Raw genomic sequence first — 27,916 nt, forward strand, 5'->3', positions numbered from 1 at the left:
CACTTCACTTGTTTGCACTAAAATAATGTGGGGAAAGAATCCTGGGTGGAAAACAAAGCAGCTATAAAATAAATAACTTTGTAATTGATGAAGATGGTTTTCCAAATAACTGTTGCAATGACCGTTACTCAACATTTAAATATTTATTAACAAAATTTATACAAGAGAGCACAGTTCAGTTCGTATACTTGATCCCACTCACAATAATGAGAAACTAAAACTGCAGATTGTATAAGAGAAAAAAATTCTGAAGAACAGTTAACCACTCTCTATCACAATTCATCATGAAAACTGCCCAATACTTACTAAGGTGTGATTCCACCAAAGAATTCTTCCAAACAAATTATATTTCAAGGACTTCTCTCTGTAATCTTGCTATGTTTTGTGGAAGTCTGCCTAATAATGGCATTTCCATTCCAGTACAGTCATAGGCTTTTTTCTTTCTGTGAGTTGTCAGGTAACCATTGAGAGATGACGTATGGTACATAACTTTTCTATGCGTGAATGTTTTCTCATTTCTGAGTCTCTTTATGTGAATTCATTAATGGTAGAAGAATTTTTCACATTCATTAAATTGACATTTTACTGTATAAATTCTCTGGTGTTTGTTGATGTTTAATTTCTTGGTTTTTAAGATTTTTATTTATTTATTTGACAGGTAGAGTTACAGACAGTGAGAGAGACAGAGGTCTTCCTTCCATTGGTTCAAACCCCAAATGGCCACAATGGCCAGAGCTTTACAAATCCAAAGCCAGGAGCCAGGTGCATCTTCCTGGTCTCCCATGTGGGTGCAGGGGCCTAAGCACTTGAGCCATCTTCTACTGCTTTCCCAGGCCACCTCAGAGAGCTGGATTGGAAGAGGAGCAGCTGGGAGTAAAACTGGCACACATATAGGATGCCAGCACCACTGGTAGAAGATTAACCTACTGTGCCATGGCAGCGGCCCCAATGTTTAACTTCTGGCTATGGTTTTTTCATATCTACTACACTTAATGGATATCACCTTTGGTGATTTGCATATTTATGCAAGCCTGAATTCCATGAAAATATACCTCCACATTCATTACACTCGTAAGAAACCCCTTGTGTGAATTCATCACATTAATATTTCTGACATTTCTTCCTTTTTTTAAAACAAATTACTTTGTTTATTTGAAAGACAGTTACAGAGAGAGGTCTTCCATCCAGTGGTTCACTCCCCAGATGGACATATTGGCTGGAGTGATCCAAAGCCAGGAGCCAGGAGCTTCTTCTGGGTTCCCACATGGGTGCAGGGGCCCAAGGACTAGGGCCATCTTCTACTGCTTTCTCAGGCCATAGCAGAGAGCTGGATCAGAAGAGGAGCAGCTGAGACTAGAACCAGTGCCCACATGGGATCCCAGAACTTCAGGTCAGGGCTTTAACCCCCTGCACCACAGCACTGGTCCTGACCTTTCTTTCTTATGGCAGTCTCTATTGTATGGGATGTAATTTCCAGCAAAAGGCTCTGTCACAATGGTTATGTTGATTTTGGAAAAAAGTTCTTCACATTCATTATATTCTTAAGTTCTCTCCCTTGTTTGAACTACATGTGTTATGAGTTATTACTTCTGACAAAAGGCTTTCCTACATTTATTACAAGATTTCCACCATGTAATAAATTCTCTGATGTTACATTTGTGATTTTGGTAGTTTTCCAATATTCATTCCATTCATAAGGTTTCTCCCCCATGTGAACTCTCTGTTTTATGAGGTGTTACTTAAGGATAAAGGCTTTTCCATATGCATTATATTCAAAGTGTTTTCCCCCTCTATGAATTAGATGATGTGCAATGAGGGCTGAATTATGGGAAAAAGCTTTCCAAGTCATTATGTTCAAAAAGTTTCTCTTCATGTGAATTTTCTTTTTCTTTTTTTGACAGGCAGAGTGGACAGTGAGACAGAGAGGAAGGTCTTCCTTTTGCCATTGGTTCACCCTCCAATGGCCACTGTGGCCGGCACACCATGCTGATCCGAAGGCAGGAGCCAGGTGCTTCTCCTGGTCTCCCATGGGGTGCAGGGCCCAAGTACTTGGGCCATCCTCCACTGCACTCCCTGGCCACAGCAGAGACCTGGCCTGGAAGAGGGGCAACCGGGACAGAATCCAGCACCCCAACCAGGACTAGAAACTGGTGTGCTGGTGCCACAAGGCAGAGGATTAGCCTACTGAGCCACAGCACTGGCCTCTTCATGTGAATTTTCTAGTACATTCTGAGATGTGACTTATTGCCAAGAGCTTTTCTAGTTATTGCATTCATGAGATTTCTCCCCAGTGTGAATTTTCTGGTGTGATATGAGCTATGATCTATAACAAAAGGCTTTCCCACACTCATTGGATTCATAAGGTTTCTGCCCTGTGTGAATTCTGTTTTAATATGAGGTATAACTTATAGAAAAAGGCTTATAGAAAAAGGTAATTACATTTATAAGGATATTTCCCTGTGTGAATTCTCTGATGCATTTGGAGTTGGAACTTAAGACCAAAGGTTTTTCCACAGTCATTACACTCCTGAAGTTTCAACACTGTGTGCATTCTCTGGTGCATTATGAAGTTTGACTTTTGTCCAAAGGCTTTTCCAGTCATTGCATTCATAAAGTTTCTCTACTGTGTTAATTCTCTGATGCACAATGAGTGTTGACTTATGGCTAAATGCTTTTCCATAGTTATTATAATCATGAGTTTTCTACCCTCTGTGAATTCTCTGGTGTGATATGAGGCTTGTTTTTTGTCCAAAGGCTTTTCCAGCCATTACATTCATGAGGTTTCTGCCCTGTGTGAATTTGCTGATGTTTCATGAGGCCTAATTTATGACCAAAGGCTTTTCCACAGTCATTAAATTCATAGGGCTTCTCTCCTGTGTGAATTTGCTGATGTTTCATGAGGTCTTACTTTTGTCCAAAGGCTTTTCCAGTCATTGTGAGGTTTCTCCCCTGTGTGAATTTGCTGGTGTATGATGAGGTCTGACTTTCGTCCAAAGACTTTTCCACAGTCATTACATTTATGAGGTTTCTCCCCTGTGGGAATTCGCTGGTGTATGATGAGGTCTGACTTTTGTCCAAAGGCTTTTCCACAGTCATTGCATTCATGAGGTTTCTCCCCTGTGTGAATTCGCTGATGTTTCATGAGGTATGACTTTTGTGCAAAGGCTTTTCTACAGTCATTACATTTATGAGGTTTCTTCCCAGTGTGAATTCTCTGGTGTACGATAAGGTGTGACTTTTGTGTAAAGGCTTTTCCACAGTCATTACATTCATGAGGTTTCTCCCCCGTGTGAAATCTCTGGTGTACAATGATGACTGACTTCCACAGAAAGCCTTTTCCACAATGATGGCATTTATAAAGTTTCTCCCCTGTGTGAATTCTCTGATGGTTTATGACAAGTGACTTTTGTGTAGAGGTTTCTCCACAGTCATTACATTCAAGAGGTTTCTCTCCTGTGTGAATTTGCTGATTATTTATGAGGTGTGACTTTTGTGTAAAGACTTTTCCACAGTCATTACATTCATGTGGTTTCTCCCTTGTGTGAATTCTCTCATGCATTATGAGGTTTGACTTTTGTCCAAAAGCTTTTCCATAGTCATTACATTCATAAGGTGAATTAAAATTGAGTGATTTTCCACAAAGTTTACATGTGTAGAGTTTTTCCCTTGCATTTAGTCTCTGATTTATTGCAAGATGTGACTGGTGAATGACAGGTTCAACATACCTAATGTACTTATAAAATTTCTTTCTTGTGTAAGTTTGTTGATGCATATTGAGGCTAGAATTTTCATGGATAGCTTTTTCTATTTGAGTTGCTTTTCTAAAAGTTGAAAAAGCTTGTATTACAGTTGACTTATTAGAGTATTCTGCCATATGAACCCTCTCAGATTTACAGAACATCTTTCTTGTGAAGACTTTTGCTTGTCCAGTGGGTCCAAATGGCTGCTTCATGATGTGAATCTTGTCATGCTGACCAAGAGACTCACAGAACTGGAGAGAATTTCCAGGTATCTTAGTGTTATCAAATTTTTCTCCAGCCTGTAGTTGATCAGGCCCACTGAGGCTATACATATTGTGACATTTATTGCATTCCTCAGGCTTCAATCCTGAATAGGTTCTCTTTTTAATGATCAGTGTTGGAATATGGCTTGAATTTAAACTAAGTGTTTTTCTTAATTCAAATCTCTTGAGAGCTGATGCCTTGTTATTTTTCATAAAATCCTGATTCAGATTTTTGTCCTGACTTTCCTGGTTGATCCTAAGCAGGTCATCTCTTTTCATGCCCACTGAAATGAGAAAAAGCAATCATGTCACTGAATCACATGTAACTGTTTCTCCTGGCATACTCATGTAAAGGGACTGAAGGTACTTGTTATCCAAGTGGCATAAGATTTTCACAAAATCAGTATGAGGTACTTATTTATGACCATTATATAGCATAGCTTTTCTCCTTAATACATTAATATATTAAATTGCACCATGAGGTTTCCCAATATTCAAACATGATCCTTTTTACCATGGGAATTTTTCAAGTATGGTAGAATGACTTTTGTGCTATGATGTGTGGGATGCCTGCATCTCAAAACAGTGTCAGTTTGAGCACTGGCTACTCTGCTTTCAGTACAGCTCTCTGCCTATGTAAACTGGGAGGAAGTAGATAATGGTTCATGTGCCTGGGAACCTGTGAGACACCAGGGAAAACTAGATGAATTCTAGAGTTTCGGCTTCAGACTAGTTAGACCTAAGTGTTGCAGGCATCTGGGTAGTGAGCTAATAGAGGACCTCTTTCTCTCCTCTCACTATCACTCTGCTTTCACAAAGTTGAAATAACTGAAAGATTTTAAAGAATGGACAGACATTTAATAAAAATATTCATGCACTACCTAGCAACCAGTTTTTTTCCTGTCCTTTTTCTCCAGTTCATTTTTATAAAAATTGTGTGTTTTGTACTTCTGATATTTCAACCATAAACATGAAAAAGTTTTACTGATCATTTACTTGCAGGTGAAGAAGTGTGATTTGTGCCTGTAGTTTAAGCAGGACAACATTTAAGGAGTAGGATTTGAATCTATGATTGTCTCATGTTCAATCTTCCTAGGTAAACATCATTTGTGGGAATTTTCAAATGAAAAACTACTTTGTCTCTACTCTATGACAGCTTCCACAAATTCCTAAGGACGCCGGACACCTTCACCTTCTCAGAAATACAACAGGTAGAGAAAGTCCTAATATACCACCTTAAACACTCCCAATCAGTTTGAAGAATTTGATTCTTCAAACCAGGATGTGTTTTATCTTCTTCGAAAAGTGTTTTCTAGCTCATTTTGAAATCATCAGTGCTGGTTACCTCCTCTCAATTCTTTCTATAAACATTCTTGTGTGATAATTTGAATTTCTGGAGGCGTTTGATCAGCTGCCTCTTATTTTCACAGAAAGCTTAATTTCCTATGCCTTTCTTATCTTTTTGTTTGCTTGTTTTTCAATGATACTGAAAAATAAGAGAGAAATCATACTTCAAACTCCACCCTTCAAGAAATCGGAGCCATTCAACATAAACCTTGGGTCTCAAAATCTCATTACTTTCTTGGTGGGTCCAGGATCACTTATTTTCATGTTTTATACATGTTTATGCTTAGTTTATGATTTCTTTTTTTTTCAAAGATTTACTTTATTTATTTGAAAGCTAGAATTATGGAGAGAGAGACAGAGAGAAGTCTTCCATCTGCTGCTTCACTCCCCCTATGGACACAACAACCAATGCTGGGCCAAAATGAATCCAGGAGCCAAGAGTTTCTTTCATGTCTCCCACATGGGTGCAGGGGGCCAAGGACTTTAGCCAACCTCTGCTCCTTTCTCAGGTGCATTAGCAGAGAGCTGGATTAGAAGAGGACCAGCTGAACTTGAACTGGCACCCATATATGATGCTAGTACTGCAGGCTGCAACTTTAACACACTACACCACAGTGTCATTCCTACCTTCATAATGTCTGATGTCAGAGCACAGAGGCTTACTCATGACCATCTCTTTCTTTTTTAAAAGATTTATTTATTTATTTGAAAGTCAGAGTTACACAGAAAGAGGACAGGCAAAGAAAGAGTAAGGTCTTCTATCCAATGGTTCACTCCCCATTTGGCCACAATGGCTGGAACTGTGCTGATCTGAAGCCAGGAGCCAGGAGCTTCTTCTGGGTCTCCCTCAGGTGCAGGGGTCCAAGGACTTGGAGCATCTTCTATTACTTTCCCAGGCCATAGCAGAGAGCTGGATTGGAAGTGGAGCAACTGGGTCTTGAAATGGCGCCCATATGGGAAGCCGGCACTTCAGGCCAGGGTGTGAACCCACTATGCCACAGTGCTGGCCCCAAGACCATCTTTTAGCATTTACTTATTTACTTACTTGAGAATCAGAGATAGAAAGAGAGACAAAGAGAGAATGAAACAGAGGTTTGCAAGCTATAGGCTCACTCCTCAAATGTTTCAACAAACTATAATTTTCTTATTTATTTGAGAGGCACAGAGAAAAAAAAGAAAGAGACTAACAGAGAGTTCACATTTATTGATTCAGTCCTCAGCAAGTTCTGTGCCTGGGCAAAATCATGAATGGGAACTCAATCTGAGCAATGAGTTAGAAATAAGTTTCTGGGGGCTGGCATTGTGGCATAGCAGGTAAAGCCACCACCTGTAGTGCCAACATCACTTATGGGCACCAGTTTGAGTCTTAACTGCTCCACTTCTGATCCAGCACTCTGCTATGGCCTGGGAAAGCAGTAGAAGATGGCCCAATCCTTGGGTCCCTGTACTCACTTTAGAGACCTGCAAGAAGCTCCTGGCTCCTGGCTTCAGATTGGTGCAGCTCCAGCCATTGCAGCCAATTGGGAAGTGAACCAGTGGATGGAAGACCTCTCTCTCTCTCTGTCTTATTCTCTCTGTCTCTCCTTCTTCTATCAAATAAATAAATAAATCTTTCAAAAAGACAGAAAGAAACATTAATCTTAAAAAAAAATAAGTATCTGTATGTTGCCTAATTAACAAGCACTAAGGAACTAATAAGTGCATGAAGGAAAAGGTATGAAAGTGTAGAGAAGGACAAGTTAGAATTTGGGGAATGTATCAAACCTAGATAAAAGCCTTAATAACATCAGAAAATGATTGGATTTTTTTTAATCAAAGAACATCTTCACTAAGAACAAAAGTTAGAATGATACTGGTATCTCTAAACACTCTAGAATGCCTGTGGCTGATGCACAAAACCAGCTGTCATCAGGAGTAAGACTTCTGAAAAATTCATGGAAAGAGCACCAGTCAACATTTGCACACTATCTGCTTGGTCTCCCTGTCCCTTATGTGCAGACTGACCTGGAAGGCTTGGATTCAGGCATTCTTCCACCACCCATGGCTCTGCTCCTTGCTTCAACTTGAAGATCAAGTCAGGTTTGGTACTGCAGTGCCCTATTTATGGAAACAATGTGAGATTGTGAAATCACTATCTTGGATTATTTAAAGGACTACAGCTTGGTCCAAGAGCTATGCAACAAATCTTCCAATTTGAATCTTTTGTTGGATGGTAGATATTCAGATTATTCATGGAATCAAATTCTGTGTGTGTGTGTGTGTGTGTGTGTTGGTTTAAATTTATTTTTTTCAACTTTTATTTAATCAATATAAATATAAATTTAAATATATTTATATTTATAAACATAAAATATAAATATAAATTTCCAAGGTACAGCTTTTGGATTACAGTGGCTCTTTTCCCCTATAAGTTCCCTCCCACATGCAACCCTCCCATCTCCCGCTCCCTCTCCCATTACATTGACATGAAGATTCATTTTCAATTATCTTTATATACAACAGAAAATAAATTTAGCATATATTAAGTAAAGATTTCAACAGTTTGCACCTGCACAGAAACACAAAGTGTAAAGTATTGTTTGAGTACTAGTTACAGCATTAATTCACATTGTACAACATGTTAAGGACAGAGATCCTACATGGGCAGTAAGTGCACAGTGACTCCTGTTGTTGACTTAACAATTGACACTCTTTTTATGGCTTCAGTAATCACCCTAGGCTCTTGTCATGAATTCCCAAGGCTTTGGAATATGGAAGCCTTTTGAGTTTGCCAACTCTGATCTTATTTAGACAAGTCATGGACTCAAATTCTATACCTGTGCAATATTAAACATTATAAAATATTCCTTTATTTGTCAAATAGCAAGAAAATGTTATCACTGGGCATGTGATGGTTGTTGCTCACCCAAGGAGAACAGGTTGCTGTAGGTCTCCAGCATCACATCTCTGTACAGGATTTTCTGAGCATTGTTCATTTTCTGCCATTCCTCCCAGGTAAAGTACACAGCTAGGTCTTCAAATGCTATCATTACCTGTTACATTACACTTCCAGTCAACATGTTAACTCTGTCACAAAACAAACACTGACAATTGTGTGTGGATATGAAGGAAAAAAGGAAGGATATGGTTTCACATTAGACTTGTTGAGTGTTTAGAAAGCCACACAGAAGCATGCAACAGAGTCAAACCCATGATCTACAGGCTGTGAAAAATGCCCAAGCTGGAGGAAAACAGGAGTTTCAAATCACAAAGGCCACATCTGTCAAGGCGAATTGCACAGCAGGCTAGAAGAGGGGCAATATAGACTCTTGAATGGGCAATGTTAAGGGAAGTATGTAGAATCATTGAGGAAAAAAGGCAAGAAACGATCAGTGAAACTATTATGGGAATAAACAGAAAATAATTTCCAGGAAAACACCATGCATATCACTTCCAATATGTCAGAGAAAAAAAATATACTAAAAGACAGGGCAGACATTTAGCTTAGTGTTTATGATGCCACCTTGGAGTGCCTATGTTGGATTTCCAATGCCAGCTTCAGTTTTTAGCTCCCAGATAATGCAGACCTGGGGAAGCAGTGGTGATGTCACCTATGAAGGAGGCCTAGATTCCATTTCTCAATCCGGGCTTCAGTCCTGCCCCAACTCTGTTTGGTATTGTTATTTAGGGAGTGAATGAATGTGTCAAAGCTCTCTCTGTCTCAGTCCATCAACTTCTTTCTCTATCAAGCTAATAAATATTTTTAAGTAAGAGAAAATATGGGTAAGAAAGAACACAAATTAGCTTTTGCTCTTGTCTATGATTATTCTACTGATAAACATTTGAAATAACATTATACATAATTAAAGTGAAAACAATGGAATTACTTGCCCAAAACATTCAAATGATAAACACTTGAAATGATATTATACATAATTAAAGGAAAAGCAATGGAATTATTTCCCAAAAAGAAAACTTGGGAATGTCTGCAGTCCAATCTGCACTTGTGACTCACTGAGAAAAATGCTTAGAGATTTAAGAACCTGTAATAGTCACTAGAATTGTGATGCAGCAGGCTCAGCCTCCACCATCACTGCTGGCATCCCATGTAAACAGAGGATTTGAGTCCTGGCTGCTCCACTTCCAATCCAGCTCCCTGCTAATCTGACTGAAAGACCAGTGGGAGATGGCCTGAGTATTTGGACCCTTCCTCCAATGTGGAAGACCTAGATGGAGTCTAGGCTCCTGGCTTTGGTCTGGCCCAGTCTCAAACATTGTGGGCATTTGGGGAATGAAACAGTAGATGGAAGATATCTCTTTCTGTCTCTCTGTCTCTCCCAATCTCTGTAACTCTGCCTCTCAAATAAATAAATAAATCTTAAAAAAATAAGAGATTCTCCAGCAGATTCCTTCTCCCACATATTCCTTATCCTATTCCTGAATGCAATTCAGCTTCTCAAAGGTATTAAGGACTCCATTACTCTAACAATTCAAAAACAAACTTAACTGATTTGTGTTTTAGCACTCGGTTACTCTTCCTCTTGCAGAATGCTAAGTGTTTACTTCATAGGTAGCATTAAAACACTGCTCAGTACATCTTCTATGTGATAATAAAGACTGTTTCAGACATCATGACCCCAAAAATGTAGCATATTGTGCTTAGCTTCAACTCAATTCATGTAACAAATATAGATTTTGCTATAGCAACAGAAAGAGACCAAACTGCAATATTGTAGATGACAGTAATGTTTCATAATCATGCCAAATTCATAATTCATTTCTGTATATTCCATGAGAACAGATTTTATGTTTATTTTTCCATTTTAAATTTTTTTAAAGATTTACTTATTTATTTGAAAGTCAAGAGTTACACAGAGAGAGGAGAAGCAGAAAGAAAGAGGTCTTCCATCCACTGGTTCAGTCCCCAATTGGCCGCCATGGCTGGAGCTGCACCAATCTGAAGCCAGGAACCAGGAGCTTCTTCCAGGTCTCCCACATGGATGCAGGGGACCAAGGGCCTGGGCCATCTTCCACTGCTTTCCCAGGCCATAGTATAGAGCTGAAACAGAAGTGGAGCAGCCGGGTCTCAAACCGGCACCCATATTGGATGCTGATGCTTGAGATCAGGGAGTTAACCCACTGAACCATAGAGCTGGCCCCATATTTTTCCACTTTAATTAACTAGTATATTGGGGCTGGCACTGTGGCATAGTGGATAAAGCCGCTGCCTGCAGTGCTGGCATCCCATATTAGTGCCACTTCAAGTCCCGGTGGCTCACTTCCAATCCAGCTCTCTGCTATGGCCTGGGAAAACAGTAGAAAATGGCCTAAGTCCTTGGGCCCCTGCACCCGTGTGGGAAACCTAGAAGAAGCTCTTCACTTCTGGCTATGGATCAGTGCAACTCCAGCCATTGTGGCAAACTGGGGAGTGAAGCAGCAGATGGATAACTCTCTCTCTCTCCCTCTGCCTCTCTGTAATTCTAACTTTCAAATAAATAAACAAATCTAAAAAAATAAATAAACTAGCATTAAACACCTAAAATGAGTACTGACAAGCTGGGGAATAATTAAAAAAAATACTTACAGGTGATATATTAATTTTCTTTCCTCTTAGAAACATGTGGAGGACACAGAATCATACCTGAGAGAGAAGATGAATGGAAGGAGTTCAAAGAAAACTCTGGAGGACAACTCTGTGGCATAATGGGTAAAGCTGCTGCCTGCAGTGCCAGCATTCCACATGGGTACTGGCTTGAGACCTGGCTGCTCAATGTACAATCTAGCTTTCTGCTATGTCCTGAGAAAGCAGTGGAACATGGTCCAAGTCCTTGGGCCACTGCACCTGCATGGGAAACCCAGAAGCTCTTGGGTCTTGGCTTTGGATTTTTTTTGCTCAGCTCTGGCCTTTGCAGTAATTTGGAGGGTGAGCCAGCAGATGGAATACCTTCTCTCTCTCTCTCTCTGCAACTCATTCAATAAATAAATGAAATCTTAAAAAAAAAAAAAACCTCTGGTTTCCTTCTGCACTGAACAATGTAAAAAAGGAATATGATAGAATGAATAAAGAATAATGAATACATTAACCAAGGAAATATCAGCTTCACTGTGGAGGAATAAACCTGTAAAAATGGAAATATACAGGAAAATGCACCCACCTATATTAAGTGGCAGAGATTAAGCAGAAGTTATCATTGGTTTAATGAAAGCATTATCTACAAATTTTGTAAAATAATAATGTAAAAGTAAAAAGAAAATTTAAGAGTGTTCAAATAAATGAGGTTATCAAAGAGATAAACATTATGTTGTATTACAGTTTATACTAAAGAAAGTTATTTATTTTGGACATTATTTGTCTTTTAACACAAATGTACCACACAGGATTCTATATTAAGAACACTAACACTTCTTGTTTACTTACATCTGAAATTCTATAGAAAGCATGCAACTTATAGTTTCAAATTTTTTTGGCCAAAAATGCATTGAAACAAATACATATAATGTATATAAAATGCAGTGCACTTTACCAGTAATGATTCCAAGTAGCACCTTTCCCTGTATTCATCCCTTCACAAAACCCTGGATTGGGGCTGGCACTGTGGCCTAGTGGGTAAAGCTGCCACCTGCAGCACGGGCATTGGGCACTGGTTCAAATCCCAGCTGCTCCACTTCTGATTCAGCTCTCTGCTATGGCCTGGGAAAGCAGCAGAAAATGGCACAAGACCTTGGGCCCCTGCACCCATGTGGGAGACCCAGAAGAAGCTCCTGGTTCCTGGATTTGGATTGGGACAACTCTGGCCATTGCAGCCAACTGGGGAGAGCACCAGTGGATGGAAGACCTCTTTCTTTCTGCCTCTCCCTCTCTCTGTGTGTAACTATTTCAAATAAATAAAACAAAAAAAAAAGACCCTGAATTTCACCATTTCACTTGACTTACCCCATGAGATATCAGTAAATGTAACAGAAATAGACAATTTGTTAAAAGATTTATTTATCTGAAAGAATTACACACAGAGAGAAGGAGAGGCAGAGAGAGAGAGAGAGAGAGAGAGAGAGAGAGAAAGGGAGGGAGGAAGAGAGGTCTTTGAACCACTAGTTCATTCCCCAGATGGCTGCAGTGGCTGGAGCTGTGTAGATCCAAATATAGGAGCCAAGAGCTTCTTCCAGGTCTCCCACATAGGAGCAGGGGCCCAAGGACTTGAGCCATCTTCTACTGCTTTTCCAGGCCATAGCAAAGAGCTGGATCAGAAGTGGAGCAGCTGAGTCTTGAACTGGCACCCATATCGGATGCTGGCACTGCAGGCGGTGGCTTTACCCGCTATGCCACAGCACCAGCCCCAGAAATAGATGATTTGTAAAGTATTTGCCTTCTCATATTTTCTTTTTTTGACAGTTATCTTCTGAAAAACCATGGGGCCTTCCGGTTGAAGAGATAGTATGTAGCCAAGATTCACCGCAAACCCCAGACACTTAAATGAAGCCTCAATCAGTTCCCCAAATGACTAAACTCATTTCCGCTCCCAGACTGATCATAGGAACTGCCCAGCTGAGCCAAGCCCATAAAACAGAGTCAGAACTGCAAATCAAATGGTTATTTGTTAAGCCATTGTGTTTTCTGATTTGTCCTACATCAAATGCTGATACATACCATTAAGTATGCAGGAAGTTGAATTACATGCAAACAATTCATACAACCTCAAATCCATAAAACAGGGCCAGCATTGTCACATAGCAATTAAACCTGTCATCTGCAATACAAGCACCCCATATGAGCACTGGTTCATGTTCTGGCTGTTCTGCTTTTGATCCAGCTTCCTGCTGATGGCCTGAGAAAAGCAATGAAAGATGATCCAAATACTCGGGCAAATGCTACCAATGTGGGAGACCCAGATGAAGATCTTGTTCCTGGCCTCATTCTGTCCCAGCCCTGCTCAATGCAGCCATTTGTGATGTGAACAAGCAGAAGGAAGATCTCTCTGGGTCTCTCTTCTATATACAAGATTTTCAAATAAATTTTTAAAAAACTTAGAAAAAAAGCTCCTATAAACACAATCTTTACCTATCAATTAGACCTTAGGAAAGCTGCTGACACACACACACACACACACACACACACACACACAAAAAAAGTCCTGGGATTCATACATATATATTATCTGGAGATCATAAGGTTGTTCTTCACTATATGGTTATTGTGTTCTTTTGGTTTATATTTTAAGAAGCTTATTATCACATGAATCTGATTTAATATAATTTTACTATTCCAGAAAGCAGGATAAAGGTTCACAGTAATTTTCTGTAGCTGCATGTATACTGCATATTGTTCAAAAAGAAATTACTTAAAGGGGGAAAATTTTTATGATATGCTTTTTGTTTTTTTTTTTAAAGATTTATTTATTTATTTGAAAGTCAAAGTTACACAGAGAGAGTATAGAGCATAGAGCATAGGCAGAGAGAGAGAGAGGTCTTCCATCTGATGGTTCACTCCACAAATGGCTGCAACAGCCAGAGCTGCACCAATCCGAAGCCAGGAGCCAGGTGCTTCTTCCAGGTCTCCCACATGGGTGCAGGGCCCCAAGGACTTGAGCCATCTTCTACTGCTTTCCAAGATCATAGCAAAGAGATGGATCAGAAGTGGAGCAGCCATCTTGAACCCATGCCCATATGGGAGGCAGGTGCTTCAGGCCAGGGCATTAACACACTGTGCCACAGCACCAGCCTCATGATATGCTTTTTGAAGTCACACACTCCAAACATAGCATTAGTAGCAAAAGGGAAGACATGCTCAGGGAAGTTTTCTAAAGCAGTGCTATTTGAACTGGTGACAGTTTCTGAAACAGATCTCAAAAATAAATGATTTTTAATTAAGTGTGGCAAGACAGAGAACATTAGACAGAAGTTAGGGTGCTGGGTATTTACAAATCATGTGACACTACACAAACCACTTTTCTCCGGAAATAAAATTTGTTTCATCTTTTTTACAGAGATCCTGGAAAAACTTCCTTGAGCTACCAGGAAGAAGTCAGGGGGTAGTAGCATAGCCCAGGTTCTAAGTATATGACAGACTAGGTTTCACAGACCCCTATTTCTAGAGATCCTGGTAGTGGAATGAAGTAATGGGCATGTGGTAGGAAGCAATGAGGATAGTGACTCTCAGATAGGAGAGGTTATCCCTCTACCCCAGGCTGCACCCTTAAGACCACTGTCTTTCTAATCTATTCACAGCTGTCTTTTGAATGCTGGTCTAGAACTTCTAGTACCACCAAGTCTTAAAAACTAATGGATGAGATAAGTTGATATCATGTACATCTTGTTCACTCTGGTCAGTATGATCTGTAACTGCTTGGACCATGCAACTAGGATCTTTACTTTTCAATGATTTCTTGTCTGTGCTCTGAGCCTTAGGTGTTGTCTCAGAGAGCATTAAGTTGTATTCTGTGAGAAAAAATTCCTATTTCTGGAGGTGCCTTCTTCAAATACCATAACAACTACTAAATTCCAAAGGAAAAGGGACTGTCCCCCAGTACCCAAACTTCCATGTCCCCAGAAACTAGGTATTGTGTAAGTTCTGTAACCTTGAATGAGTAGTACTGGGCAGGCTATACAATGAAGGAAACCAGAAACTTCACTTGAAGAAGATATACCAGAAACCCCATAAATACAATTGCAACACAGTGTAAGTCAGGCTGCACACATCTCACAGTAAGGACATTTCACTAGTATTACTGCTACGCTCATCTCAGAAATGAGTAAATAGTGGCAGAGGTGCAACCTACATTCAACTCATATACAATTCAGCTCAAATGGTGTGAACACCCATCTCCACCTCACAGCCATCTTGTATGAGACCAGTTGTCTACAGAAATTTTAGAACCCCTTTCTGTATACCTGGAGGCCCACTGGTCTTCTGTCAGACACATCATCTTTTTTTTAAGGATTTATTTTTATTTATTTGACAGGATACCAAGAAATGGAAAAATCTTCCATGCTCATGGATTGGAAGAATCAATATCATCAAAATGTCCATTCTCCCAAAAGCAATTTATACATTCAATGCAATACCAATCAAGATTCCGAAGACCTTCTTCTCAGATCTGGAAAAAATGATGCTGAAATTCATATGAAGACACAGGAGACCTCAAATAGCTAAAGCAATCTTGTACAACAAAAACAAAGCCGGAGGCATCACAATACCAGATTTCAGGACATACTACAGGGCAGTTGTAATCAAAACAGCATGGTACTGGTACAGAAACAGATGGATAGACCAATGGAACAGAATTGAAACACCAGAAATCAATTCAAACCTCTACAGCCAACTCATATTTGATCAAGGATCCAAAACCAATCCCTGCAGTAAGGACAGTCTATTCAATAAACGCTGCTGGGAAAATTGGATTTCCACATGCAGAAGCATGAAGCAAGACCCCTACCTTTCACCTTACACAAAAATTCAATCAACATGGATCAAAGACTTAAATCTACGACCTGACACCATCAAATTATTAGAGAGCATTTGAAAACCCTGCAAGATATAGGTACTGGCAATGACTTCTTGGAAAACACCCCAGAAGCACAGGCAGTCAAAGCCAAAATCAACTATTGGGATTGCATCAAATTGAGAAGTTTCTGTACTGCAAAAGAAACAGTCAGGAGAGTGAAGAGACAACCGACAGAATGGGAAAAAATATTTGCAAACTATGCAACAGAAAAAGGGTTAATAACCAGAATCTACAAAGAGATCAAGAAACTCCACAAGATCAAAACAAACAACCCACTTAAGAGATGGGCCAAGGACCTCAATAGACATTTTTCAAAAGAGGAAATCCAAATGGCCAACAGGCACATGAAAAAATGTTCAAGATCACTAGCAATCAGGGAAATGCAAATCAAAACCACAATGAGGTTTCACCTCACCCCGGTTAGAATGGCTCACATTCAGAAATCTACCAACAATAGATGCTGGAGAGGATGTGGGGAAAAAGAGACACTAACCCACTGTTGGTGGGAATGCAAATTGGTTAAGCCACTATGGAAGTCAGTCTGGAGATTCCTCAGAAACCTGAATATAACCCTACCATTCAACCCAGACATCCAACTCCTTGGAATTTACCCAAAGGAAATTAAATTGGCAAACAAAAAAGCTGTCTGCACATTATTGTAACTGCAGCACAATTCACAATAGCTAAGACCTGGAACCAACCTAAATGCCCATCAACAGTAGACTGGATAAAGAAATTATGGGACATGTACTCTATAGAATACTATACTGCAGTCAAAAACAATGAAACCTGGTCATTTGCAACAAGATGGAGAAATTTGGAAAACATCATGCTGAGTGAATTGAGCAAGTCCCAAAGGGACAAATATCATATGTTCTCCCTGATTGGTGACTACTAACTGAATACCAAGGGGGAAACTTGTTGAAATGAAATGGACACTATAAGAAACAGTGACCTGATCAGCTCTTGTCCTGACGGTTGATGTACAATGTAATACTTTATCCATTTTAGTATTTTTTTTGTTCTAGTACCATTGGGTGAACTCTGTAATTAACACACAATTATTCTTAGGTGTTTAAATACCAATGCCATCTCACTAGTCCCAGTGATCAATTTCTGTTCACAATTGATCATAATGATAGGACTAAGAGCCAAAGGGATCACATAAACAAGAATAGTGTCTGCAAATACTAGCTGATAGAATAAAAAAAGGGGGAGAGCAATCCAACATGGGAAGTGAGATACACAGCAGGGTATTTCTGGATAGGATTCCTGTCTTTGAATCAATATCTCATGATTTTTATTCATTTTTCCTTCTTTGAAATTGGGGTAGGAGTAGGCAAAAACATGCATAAAAAAAGGAAAAAAGCTTAAAGTACTAGATTGTAAAGTAGGAACAAATGAACAGGAAGGTTGGAAGCGAAGGGGTAAAAACTAGGTTAGGGAAAAAAGCCAGCGTACTAAACCCTTAAAAAGAGAAAGGAAGAAAGGAGGAGGAAATAGAGAAGTATGGTTATGTTCTTCTGGAATTAAATTCTTATGCAATCTGTTCTCTTTGTATTAATAAAAATAAAAATATTTATCAATTGAAAATTCATTCCTTTATTGAATCACTACTGCCTCATTCCAACACTCTATAAAAACAGAATCCAAAGGCAGGCATGGGTTGCAGGGTGGGGCACAGTGCAAGTGGCAGTGACAGCCCAATTTCTCTAATATCAAATTCTGCACCACAACTTCTAATCCAGCAAAGTTCTACACATCACCCAGAATCAATTTCATAAAATAAACCACTTAGGGTGAAAGCTCAGAGAAAATAAATGTCCCCATTATTCTTTGCCTGTGAAGCACTCATAAAAATTAGCATGCTGCTAAAGAAAATGAGATGATGGCCAAGCTATGTATAAAGAACACAGGGATGCAAAGTCAGGAGGCAGTTTGGTGTTTTATGAGCACCCAAAGTGAACTGCAGATGACGGAAGGGGATGCATTACAGAATGGGAGCTAAGTAGGTTGCCCAGCTAACAGTGATGACCAAGTCTTTAACCTGAGATTGATAAGTATTTGTGAAGTGTACTCATTTGAGTTCTACCTATAACAACAGTAATTACTTTTTCCTTAGGACTCAAGGCAAAACACATTTTTCCCCAATTTTTATGTTTTTCATTTTATTTGAAAGGTAGGGGAAGATGGAGAGGGAGAGAGATTTCTTCCATTTTCTGGTACATCCCCAAATACTCACAACAGCAGGCAATGTTCAGCCTGAAGCCAGGATCCTGGAACTCTATCCAGGCCTGGGTGAGTTCAGTTGATTCTGAGGACACACAGTCTTCAGTGACACCTGTCTTTATAAAGACACAGCTCAATACAAAATAAAGCTCCCTACTCAGGACTTTTGAGATCCAAGGGAAAACATTCAAGTATTTTGAAGATGAATGCAAAACAGAAATCTGGAGACTTCTATGAGCCAATAAGTTCCCTGCCTACCTGAGAATCAGCCTGGTCACCAGGGAGATCAAGGGAAGAGGACCAAGCAAAGCCATTTGGGACCTGTGCCCAGAATCTTATCTCTTGAGTGAGCATAAAGGCAGCCCAGTCATTGGTCATTGGCAGTTTTGGACCACCTTAATCCTGAAGTGGGTATACAAACTAGTCAACTCCAATTTGGGCTAAGTTATCAGACTGGGAGTCTGGTCAAAGATTGTCACCCATTAAGGAATCTGGACACAGGAATGGCCAAAAAAGAACCATTAGGAGATGCACACAATAGGAGTCAGAGAACTAAGTGGGTAATAAATGCACAGATCCTAGACCAAGGCAACAGACAATGCCAACCTTCTCTTTTGTTGTAAAATTTTCTTATTTTATCTTAAAGGCCTTGAGAAACAGATCTGTAGACATCTCATGTGTAAGACAAACATGGATCATTCATAATTGGCCTATAAATATTAGCATTCTTTCCCTGATCAATGAGCCTCAGGAACTAGCTCAGGGAGGGGCAAATAAAGGGAATCACTTGAGTCTCATTTCTAGGGAAGTATACATGAACTGCTTCTTACAAAACATTTCTCCAATTTTCCAGGAGAAATACATCAACTCTGAAAAGGCTACTTTTTTTTTCTTCCATAGAGTCCAATACCTGTCTTGGGAATCACCTGTGATGTGAAATAGATGGATAAGAAAGCCAATTGGAATCAGCTACTAGAAGACAAGATACTTTACCCAAGTAACTATATTTCACTCTACAGAAAAATGCAAACTGAATCACAAAGAACTCCAGTGGATCAATCCCCTGGTTTAAGCAAAGGGCATATTTGTATTACTCCATATATGCAGGCCTCTTTCTGTTGTACTCTCATGTGGACTATCTGCATAGGGACACAGAGTGAGGGGGAGGCTGCAGCAGTAAAAATGGTCAATGTTTCAATTATAAAACTGATTTTTAGTTATCACAAATTCAGTCATAAAAATTCTGCTCTAAGCAAGACACACACAAAGCCAAGCTCATCCCTTTCTCAACAAATATTTAATGCTAACTGCATATTTAAGAGTATACTCTTGCATTTAATTACAGTACTTCTCTACATCTTATTTTTTAAGATTTTATTTATTTGAGAGGTAGAATTATAGACAGTGAGAGGAAGAGACAGAGATAACCAGATCTGCTGGTTCACTCCCCAAATGGCTATAACACGTGGAGCTGCATTGATCTGAAGCCAGGAGCCAGGAGCTTCTTCTCTGTCCCCTCCTTGGGTACAGGGACATAAGCACTTGAGCCATCTTCTACTGTTTTCCCAGGTCATAGTCATAGCTGAGAGCTGGATCAGAAGAGGAGCAGCTGGGACTAGAATTGGTGCCCATATGGGGTACCAGTGCCACAGGCAGAGGATTAAACTATAGTACCAGTCCCTCTACATATTATAAGCACATCTTATTTGTAAGAAAAAAACTGGAAAGTGAGTCAAGTATATCACAAATTATGTTAGAAATTATCTCTAATTTAAAAAATAAAAGGAAAACCCTATAATAGACATCTGCACAAATTACCTTTGTCCTATTATTTTATCCTTTGGAATACTTTTCAAGATTTCTTCTGGCCTTCTCGCCTTCCTTTGTTCCTCATACCCTTTCAAAATCATTGCCTCTCTGTCCCTGCAGCTCTCTCCGTTTGGAAGCAGTCTTGTGGACTGTCAATCATTATTTCAAAATGTTTTGTATCAAGGGCCTGAATGGCCTTCTAATATCCCTTAAATACATATTTCCATAAAACAGACAATAGAGGATCTGGTACTGTGTCCTAGCAAGAAAAGCTGCTGCCTGCATTGCCGGCATCCCATACGGGTGCTGCTTTGAGTCTCAACTGCTCCATTTCTGATCCAGCTCTCTTCTAAGGTCTGGGGAAGCAGTAGAAGATGGTCCAAGTCCTTGGGCCCCTCCACCCATGTGGGATAACTGGAAGAATCTCCTGGCTCTTGGCTTCAGTTTGGCATAGCTTCAGCCATTGCAGCCTACTGGGGAGTAAAACAGAAGATGGAAGGTCTTTCTCCCTCCCTCTCTCTCTCTGCCTCTGCTTCTCTCTAACTCTTCCTTTCAAATAAAAATAATAATAATAAAAAGACAGTAGAGCATACTGGGAAATCCATTGCCTGTAATGCTGGTATTCCATATTGTGCATGAGCTCATGTCCCACCTGCTCTACTTCTGATCCAGCTCCTTCATGTGCCTAGGAAAGCTGCAAAGGATGGTGCCTGTGCTCCTACTCCCACATGGGAAATGTGGAAGAAGATACTGGCTCCTGACTTTAATCCAGTCCAACCCCAGTTGTTGCGGCCACTAGGGGTGTGAAACAGTGGATAAATGATTTATGTCTCTCTCTTTATAACTCTGCCTTTCACATAAATATTTTTAATTTTTAAAAAAATTTAACAAATAGCCCTAAATATCCTGACTTATCTTGACATGTACAGGAGCCAAGAAAGTTGCAGCTGACTTTATGTGGTGCCTCCTCAATCTGTTCTATAAGAAAAAAATATTTGTTTCTTTTGCTATCCAAGCACTCAAATCCAAAAGAAATAATACTACCCAGTACAGCTCTGTTTAAGGCTGCTCCTGCACTGAAGAAAAGTAAAGGAGCAAGGGGCCCCAACTCTGTGTGGCAGGGTGGCAGTCCCCTCCTCACTCTGCATCTGAGTTTCTGGTCAGAGATGGAGACAAAGGCAACTCCAGATACTGCAGTGGTACACAAACAGCCTCAATCACAGACACACCTTGTGTGTGTGCAACAGAAGGAGAGCATGGAGCACTATGTAAGAGAGGAATACATTGAACAAAAGAAGGAAAGGATGTGAATGGACATAGCTAAGAATTTCCCCACTCTGCTGATCATGATCTCAAGGATGTCCAGGCCAGAATTCCATTTTGCTTTGGAAAACCCACTCCATAAAGTTTTCTCCACCTAGGTGTATTCTTCTGTGAGGAATCTGTCTTCCTGTGAGATGGCACCACCACAGACTGAAAACCAGTCAAAAAGCAGAGTGATGGCTTTAATTCTCAGAGGTGAATGGACAACCACATCTATGAATTCTGCCTTGAAAAATAAGCTTCCTTCTGCTCTAGGAATCTGATGTAGGTTTGGGCTAAAATGAGAAACACAGAGACCAGCTGGGTCTGTTAGGTGAGAAGAAAGGAAGCTTGATTTCCAGTTGTTACTTTGTAGCATGTTAGTTTTGAGAGGATTTCATTTTCCACTTCTATTAGAAGAAATGGAAAGGTAGAACCAGTGCCAGCCTAACACACGGCAGCTTTAGCCACTGATGACATCACAGCTTGCTGCCCAAAAGTGACAGCCAAAATAACTCAACAAACGAGAACCAAAATAAAACAGAAGAGTTTAACATAATACCAACATTTATTCAGCAGATATCACCAAGATCTTGACAGACAAGTCATCAGAAGGATAAAGGGTGGGGCTGGCTTTGTGGCACAGTGGATTAAGCCACCACCAAATAAAATGCTGGGATCCAATGTGTGTCCACCCTTTAAAGATGATTTACTTATTTGAAAGTCAGTTTTGGGGGCCAGTGCTGTGGCACAGCTGGTTGAGGCCCTGGCCTGCATCCCATATGGTCCCTGGTCCAGGTCTTGGCTGCTCCACATCCAATCCAGCTCCCTGCTAATGTGCTTTGGAAAGTGGCACAGTATGGCCCAAGTCCTTGGTACCTTATATCCACATGGGAGACCTGGAAGAAGCTACTGGCTCTTGACTTCATAATAGCTCATATCTGGCCACTGTGGCCATTTGGGGAGTGAGCCAGCAGATTGAAGACCTCTATCTGTCTCTACCTCTGTCAGTAACTCTGTCAATTAAATAAAATAAATCTTTAAAAAATCAGAGGTATGGAGAGGACAGTCAGATGGGGTGGCATTGTGGATTAGCATAAAGCTGCTGCCTGCAATGCTGGCATCTCATAGAGGCACCAGTTCATGTCTTGGCTGCTCCAATTCTGATCTAGCTCTCTGCTAGTGGCCTTGGAAAAGAAGATGGTCTGACACTTGGGTCCCTGCCACCCATGTGGGAGACCTGGATGAAGCTCTTGGTGCCTGACTTGGGCCTGGCCCAGTCCTGGTCATTGCAGCCATCTAGGGAGTAGACCAGCATATTGAAAATCTCTTCTTATTTTCTCCCTTCCTCTATCTCTGCCTTGCAAATAAATAAATAAGAGCTAAAAAGGAGAGATCTTCCATCTGAGATGGCTGCAATGGCCAGGGCTGAAGCACACAGAAACCAGGAGCCAGGCACTTCATCTGGGTCTCCCACATGGGTTACAATGGCCCAAACACTTGAGTCATCCTCTATTGCTTTTCTCGGGCCATTAGCAGGGAGCTCGATTAGAAGTGGAGCAAATGGGACATGAACAGCTGCCCATATGGGAAGCTGGCATTGCAGATGGTGGCCTTCCCCATTGTGCCACAATGCCAGCCTCATGAGTGCCAGTTTGAGTCACAGCTGCTCCACTTCTGATCCAGCTCCCTGCTAATGCAACTGAGGAAGCAGAAACAGATGGCACAAGTACTTGGGTCCTTGCACCAACATGGGACACTTGGTTGGACTTCCAGACTGGGCCAGCATTATTCATTGCAGTCTCTTGAGTGAACCAGCAGACACAAGATCCCCATCCTTCTGTCTCTGCCTCTTTCTCTGTAACACTGCCTTTAAAATAAAATTTTTCAATCTTAAAACAAATAAAGAGAAAGGGTGAGACAGTAGCCACAGTAAAGTAACAGAGCAAAGCTACAATTGTGCTGTCCCTCAGCAGCCTTCTGCCTTAAGTGGGAAGTCTCTGGCTTGTAGACACTGACATAAAAGACACATTCACAACATATTTCAAAACAAAAGATGAGAGGTTTACAAGGCATATTGATTTTATGATGACTTTCATTCAAAAGGTACACTGGGTTTAGATATAAGTCTTTTGTGCAGCCAAGTTAACCCAGTGTCTAATTCAAAGAGACGTACTGAGGAAGATGTGCTGCCAGGGGAGAGAGTTGCAATGTTCCATTGTTCTTCTAGTATCATAAAGATAATGAAAAGGGCTACTCATGTCCATGGTTATAAGGAGGATAGAAGCACAAAAATTTCAGAAGGGGGGAGCAAATTTCAAATATAGTTATTTTAAGAAAATAAAATGAAGTAAATTTCAGAATATAATGTTAAGTAGAAAAACACTATCAGTTCATCAGTTCTCACAGGGATCCAGGAAAACTGCCCTGCCTACCCATAGACCAAATGTTTCAAAACACATTTTCTGATTAAATTCATTCAGAAGATTGCAGGACTCAGCACTCTGTCTCCAAGTGCCAAATGGAGGTTTAGTTTCCACTATGGGCAGATGTAGCCCATCCAAACACTCAGAACATGAGAAAAACTTTTCCATAAGAATGAACATGAAATATGCAGTCACACAGAATAACTGTACTTAGTGCTCAAGGTGAACCCCAGGATAAGCACCCAGAAAACCTGTTAGGTCTTGGGACCAGCACCATGGTGGAGCATGCAAAAATTTATTTATTTAAAAGGCAGAGTTACAGAGAGGCAGAGGCACAGAGAGAGATCTTTCATGCACTGATTCACTCCCCAAATGGCTACAATGGCCAGAGCTGGATCTATCCAAAGACAGGAACCAGAAGCTTCTGTCAGGTCTCCCATGCAGGTGCAGAACCCAAGAACTTGGGCCATCTTCCACTGCTTTCCCAGGCCATGGCAGAAAGCTGGATCTCTAACCAGCACCCATATGGGATGTCAGCACTGTCAGTGGTGGCCTCACCTGCCACACCAAAGTGCCAGTCCCCAAACTAAATCTATCTTAAAAAGCATTTTAAATGAGGGATGGGAGTTTGTTTATCAAAGCAAGGATAACATAACTACTAATACTTATTAACTTCAAAAATATAGAAATTCAATGAAACTCAAATATAACCAAAATCAACTACTACAAATTATTATCTTTATATTGAGAGTCATATTATAAAAAATTTAACCCCTCCCCCTATTTTGAAAAAATGCATATGGGGCTGGTGTAGTAGGTTAAGCAGCCCCTTGCAGGGCCATGACTGCACATGGGCACTGGTCCAAGACCTGGCTGCTCCATTTCCAATCTAGTTCCATGTTAATTCACCTGGGAAAGCAGAGGATGATTGCTCACATGTTTGGGCCTCTGCAATCAAGTATGAAAACCAGAAGAAGCTCCTAGCTCCTGGGTTCACCTGGCCAAGCTCAAGCCATTGTGACTATTTGAGGAATGAACCAATGGATGGAAGACCTCTCTCTGTCTTTCCATCTCTCTGTAAATCTGCCTATCAAGTAAATAAAATTAATCTTAAAAAAAAAAACCTAAACAAAGTATTTTGGTTATTCCCTCATACAAAGAAAGCTCAGATAAACTGTAGATGAATCCTCCTGGCTTGATGCAATTCAGGAGGAGGATTGCCTTCTGCCACCCTGTGGTAGACATCAGTGAAAGTTATTAATGGGAAGATGAATAGATACCATCAGACTGCTTCCTTAAAGACATCACTGCTATATTACCAGATTATGTCTCTCATATGAAACATGTCTCTCCTAAAAATTTTAAAGAACTTGCCAGAAACTTATAGCGGAGCAGGGAATGATGTGCCAAGAACAGTCAGTTAGTCTGAGTAGTCTAGGAATCCTGTTGTTGGCTGTTTTCAAGTTCATATGAATATACACACAACATAGTTACTGAGAAAGTGTCTTACAGTTGTTTCCTGGGTGTGAAGCAGCTCTTTTCAGCAGAAACACATAACTGCTTGTCCACTCACAAGCACTTTAATAGAGAGTACATGGGAAAAAAGGTCAAAAACGCACTGGGTTTGACAGGAAGAATGCTGTTACCCTAGCAACCTCTATCCAGGATTCACTTCCTATTTTTACTTCCTAGATAACCTTACTATGCTAAATGAGTTTCACAGATTAGTAATCTGGTGACAACAGGATTCTAACAGAACCTATGAATCACTCAGTTAATCAAGTGAAAACTTCATTATACTGAAAGTCTACAGCAATAGTTTTTAGGGCCACATCTCTCTTTTCTTAAAAAGATGTTTTATTAATTTATTTGAGAGGTAGAGTTACAGATACTGAGAGGGATAGATAGAGAGAAAGGCCTTCCTTCTGCTGGTTCACCCCCAGATGGCCAAAATGGCCAGAAGAGCTTAACTGCTTTAAAGCCAGGAGCCAGGAGCTTCTTCTGGGTCTCCCATATGGGTGCAGAGGCTAAGCACATGGGTCATCTATTGCCTTCCCAGGCCATTGTAGAGAGCTGGGTCAGAGGAGAAGCAACTGAGACTCAAACCAGTGCCCATATGGGATGCTGGCTCCACAGGCAGAGGATTAACCTACTATGCCACAGTGCTAGCCCAAAGCCACATCTTTTACCCTACCATGTGGGCATCTCTTTCTTCCTTACCCTCCTCACATTAATACCTTGAACGAAGGCTTCCACAGACCACAGTAATTATAAAAATCTATCACTAATATCCTCCAATGTTGCAAGTGTCATGGGGTTAAACACAGAACCCAGAATAAAAAAAATAACTTGAAGCTGGTACTGTGGCCAATCAGGTAAAACCATATGGGTGCCAGTTTGAGACCTGGCTGCTCCACTTCTGATCCAGCTCTCTGCTATGGCCTGGGAAAGCAGTGGAAGATGGCCCAAGTGCTTGATCCCCTGTACCTGTGTGGGAGACCTGGAAGAAGCTCTTGGCTCCTGACTTCAGATCCAAGCAGTTCTGGCCATTATGACTTTTCTGTATTTATGTTTTTGTAGCTCTCCACTTTATGAAAACCCATATTAATGTAGCTCATTATTGACTCATGCGATAGACTTGCATTAATTTCAGTTCACTTTTCACTTTGCAAAGGGATTAGCAGCAGGTAATAATGGTTGACATCCCTAATAACATAACAAGGGTTGAAGACAGAAGTTGAAAAGCATGAAAATAAATCAGCTACGTTTCCATGGCCTCAAGCTCCAGATTGAAAGAGTCTGTTAATTATACACAGAAGAGAGATCAATCCACAAAGCTACTGCACAACCTTCACGGGCTGCTGGGAAAGTCAGCCAAACACATAGCACCCCAGCTGTCAAATGTGTCTTTGGGGTCCAGCATGGGGGCCAGGAGCCAGATCCTACTTTGTTTTTTTTTTTTTTTAATTTTCAATTATCTTTATATACAGAAGATCAATTTAGCATATATTAAGTAAAGATTTCCACAGTTTACACCCACACAGAAACACAAAGTGTAAAATACTATTTGAGTACTAGTTATAGCATTAATTAAACACCTAAGAGTAATTGTGTATTAATTACAGAGTTCAACCAATAGTTTTAAGTATAACATAAAAAATACTAAAAGGGTAAAGTATTAAGTTCTTTTTTTCTTTTTTTTTGTTTGTTATATAGTTTTTTTTATTTAATAAATGTGAATTTACAAAGTGCAACTTGTGTATTGTTGTGGCGTCCCCCCCAAACCTCCCTCCCTCCCATGGCCCTCCCCTCTCCCACTCCCTCTCCCATCCTGACATTCGAGTTTCATTTTCAATTACCTTCATATACTGAAGATCAACTTAGCATATACTAAGCAAGGCCAAATCCTACTTTGAAGGCCACCGAGCCCTGCTCAGCTGGAACTATGATGGGATATAGCAGGAGGCCCACCTAGAAGGCATTCTTTGACCCACCCTAAGTGAGAACAGGGCTGATTTAAATATAGAGAATGGGACTCCTTCCTTCAGAGTGCTCTCAACTGCCCTGCTTGTGCCGTTCCTCCTCCAGTGTACTTTAAGGAGAATTTGAGCGAGGCAGCCCATGGGACTGCCCGAGGGTCGGGAGACTGGGAAGTGATGGTGGGAGACACAACACCTGGGCTCCAGCCTTGACTCTAGCGGAGAAGCTCCCAGGATCACTGAGAAGCAAGTAATAGAGGTCTGGGAGCCGCCACCCACCATTGCACCCTCCCCTCTCCCACACACGCATAGATGCCCCTTCCTGTTCTCCATACTTGCCGTGGAAAATCTCAGGAGCACGTCCCCTTTCTTCAGGACACCTGGAGAGCAAAGCGGAGAGTGTGGGACAGGAGAAGTCGCTGGAACTTGGGGCCCACGGTGGCAGATGCAGAGGCACAGAAGCAGCGGGCGGCAGGTCTGGGGTGTGTGCTCCCGAACCGCCTGCAATTGCACTTGCAGAGCAAGACTCCCCAGGGAATGTGGGAGAAGGAGCAGCGCGGCCTCTCAGGGACCTCTCTGATCAGTAAATGAACTTCTTTTCCCAGCCCCGAGCCACAGGGAAAGGCACGCATGCGCACGTTCTCCCACATGCACATGCACAGGCATTCAGAGCAGGAAATGTTAGAGCACCGGGTGACTCTGGGAAATGGAGTTCAGGCCAGGGCATTCCTAGATAGACTTACTGGCCCTCTCCTAGGGCTTCAGTGCAGGGTGGGTGGAGACAGGCTGGGAACCAGAGAGCATTTGCTTTTGTTTACATCCCTCCTTCCCTTCCTTCCCACC

General features: G+C 40.9%; 1 protein-coding gene across 1 annotated transcript; it reads right to left on the bottom strand.

Annotated features, from left to right (window-relative positions):
• Positions 1-2,172: 2,172 nt before the first annotated feature.
• On the bottom strand, positions 2,173-27,851 carry LOC138843177 (zinc finger protein 717-like). The gene is made up of 5 exons (XM_070047285.1): positions 27,413-27,851; positions 10,914-10,970; positions 8,256-8,382; positions 7,355-7,447; positions 2,173-4,287 (listed from the first exon to the last, which is right to left on the bottom strand). The coding sequence occupies exons 2-5, from the start codon at positions 10,947-10,949 to the stop codon at positions 2,858-2,860; spliced, it is 1,686 nt and encodes a 561-aa protein (XP_069903386.1). The 5' UTR covers positions 10,950-10,970; positions 27,413-27,851; the 3' UTR covers positions 2,173-2,857.
• Positions 27,852-27,916: the final 65 nt, after the last annotated feature.

Source organism: Oryctolagus cuniculus, chromosome 8, assembly GCF_964237555.1.
Source record: "Oryctolagus cuniculus chromosome 8, mOryCun1.1, whole genome shotgun sequence".
Lineage (NCBI taxonomy): Eukaryota > Metazoa > Chordata > Mammalia > Lagomorpha > Leporidae > Oryctolagus > Oryctolagus cuniculus.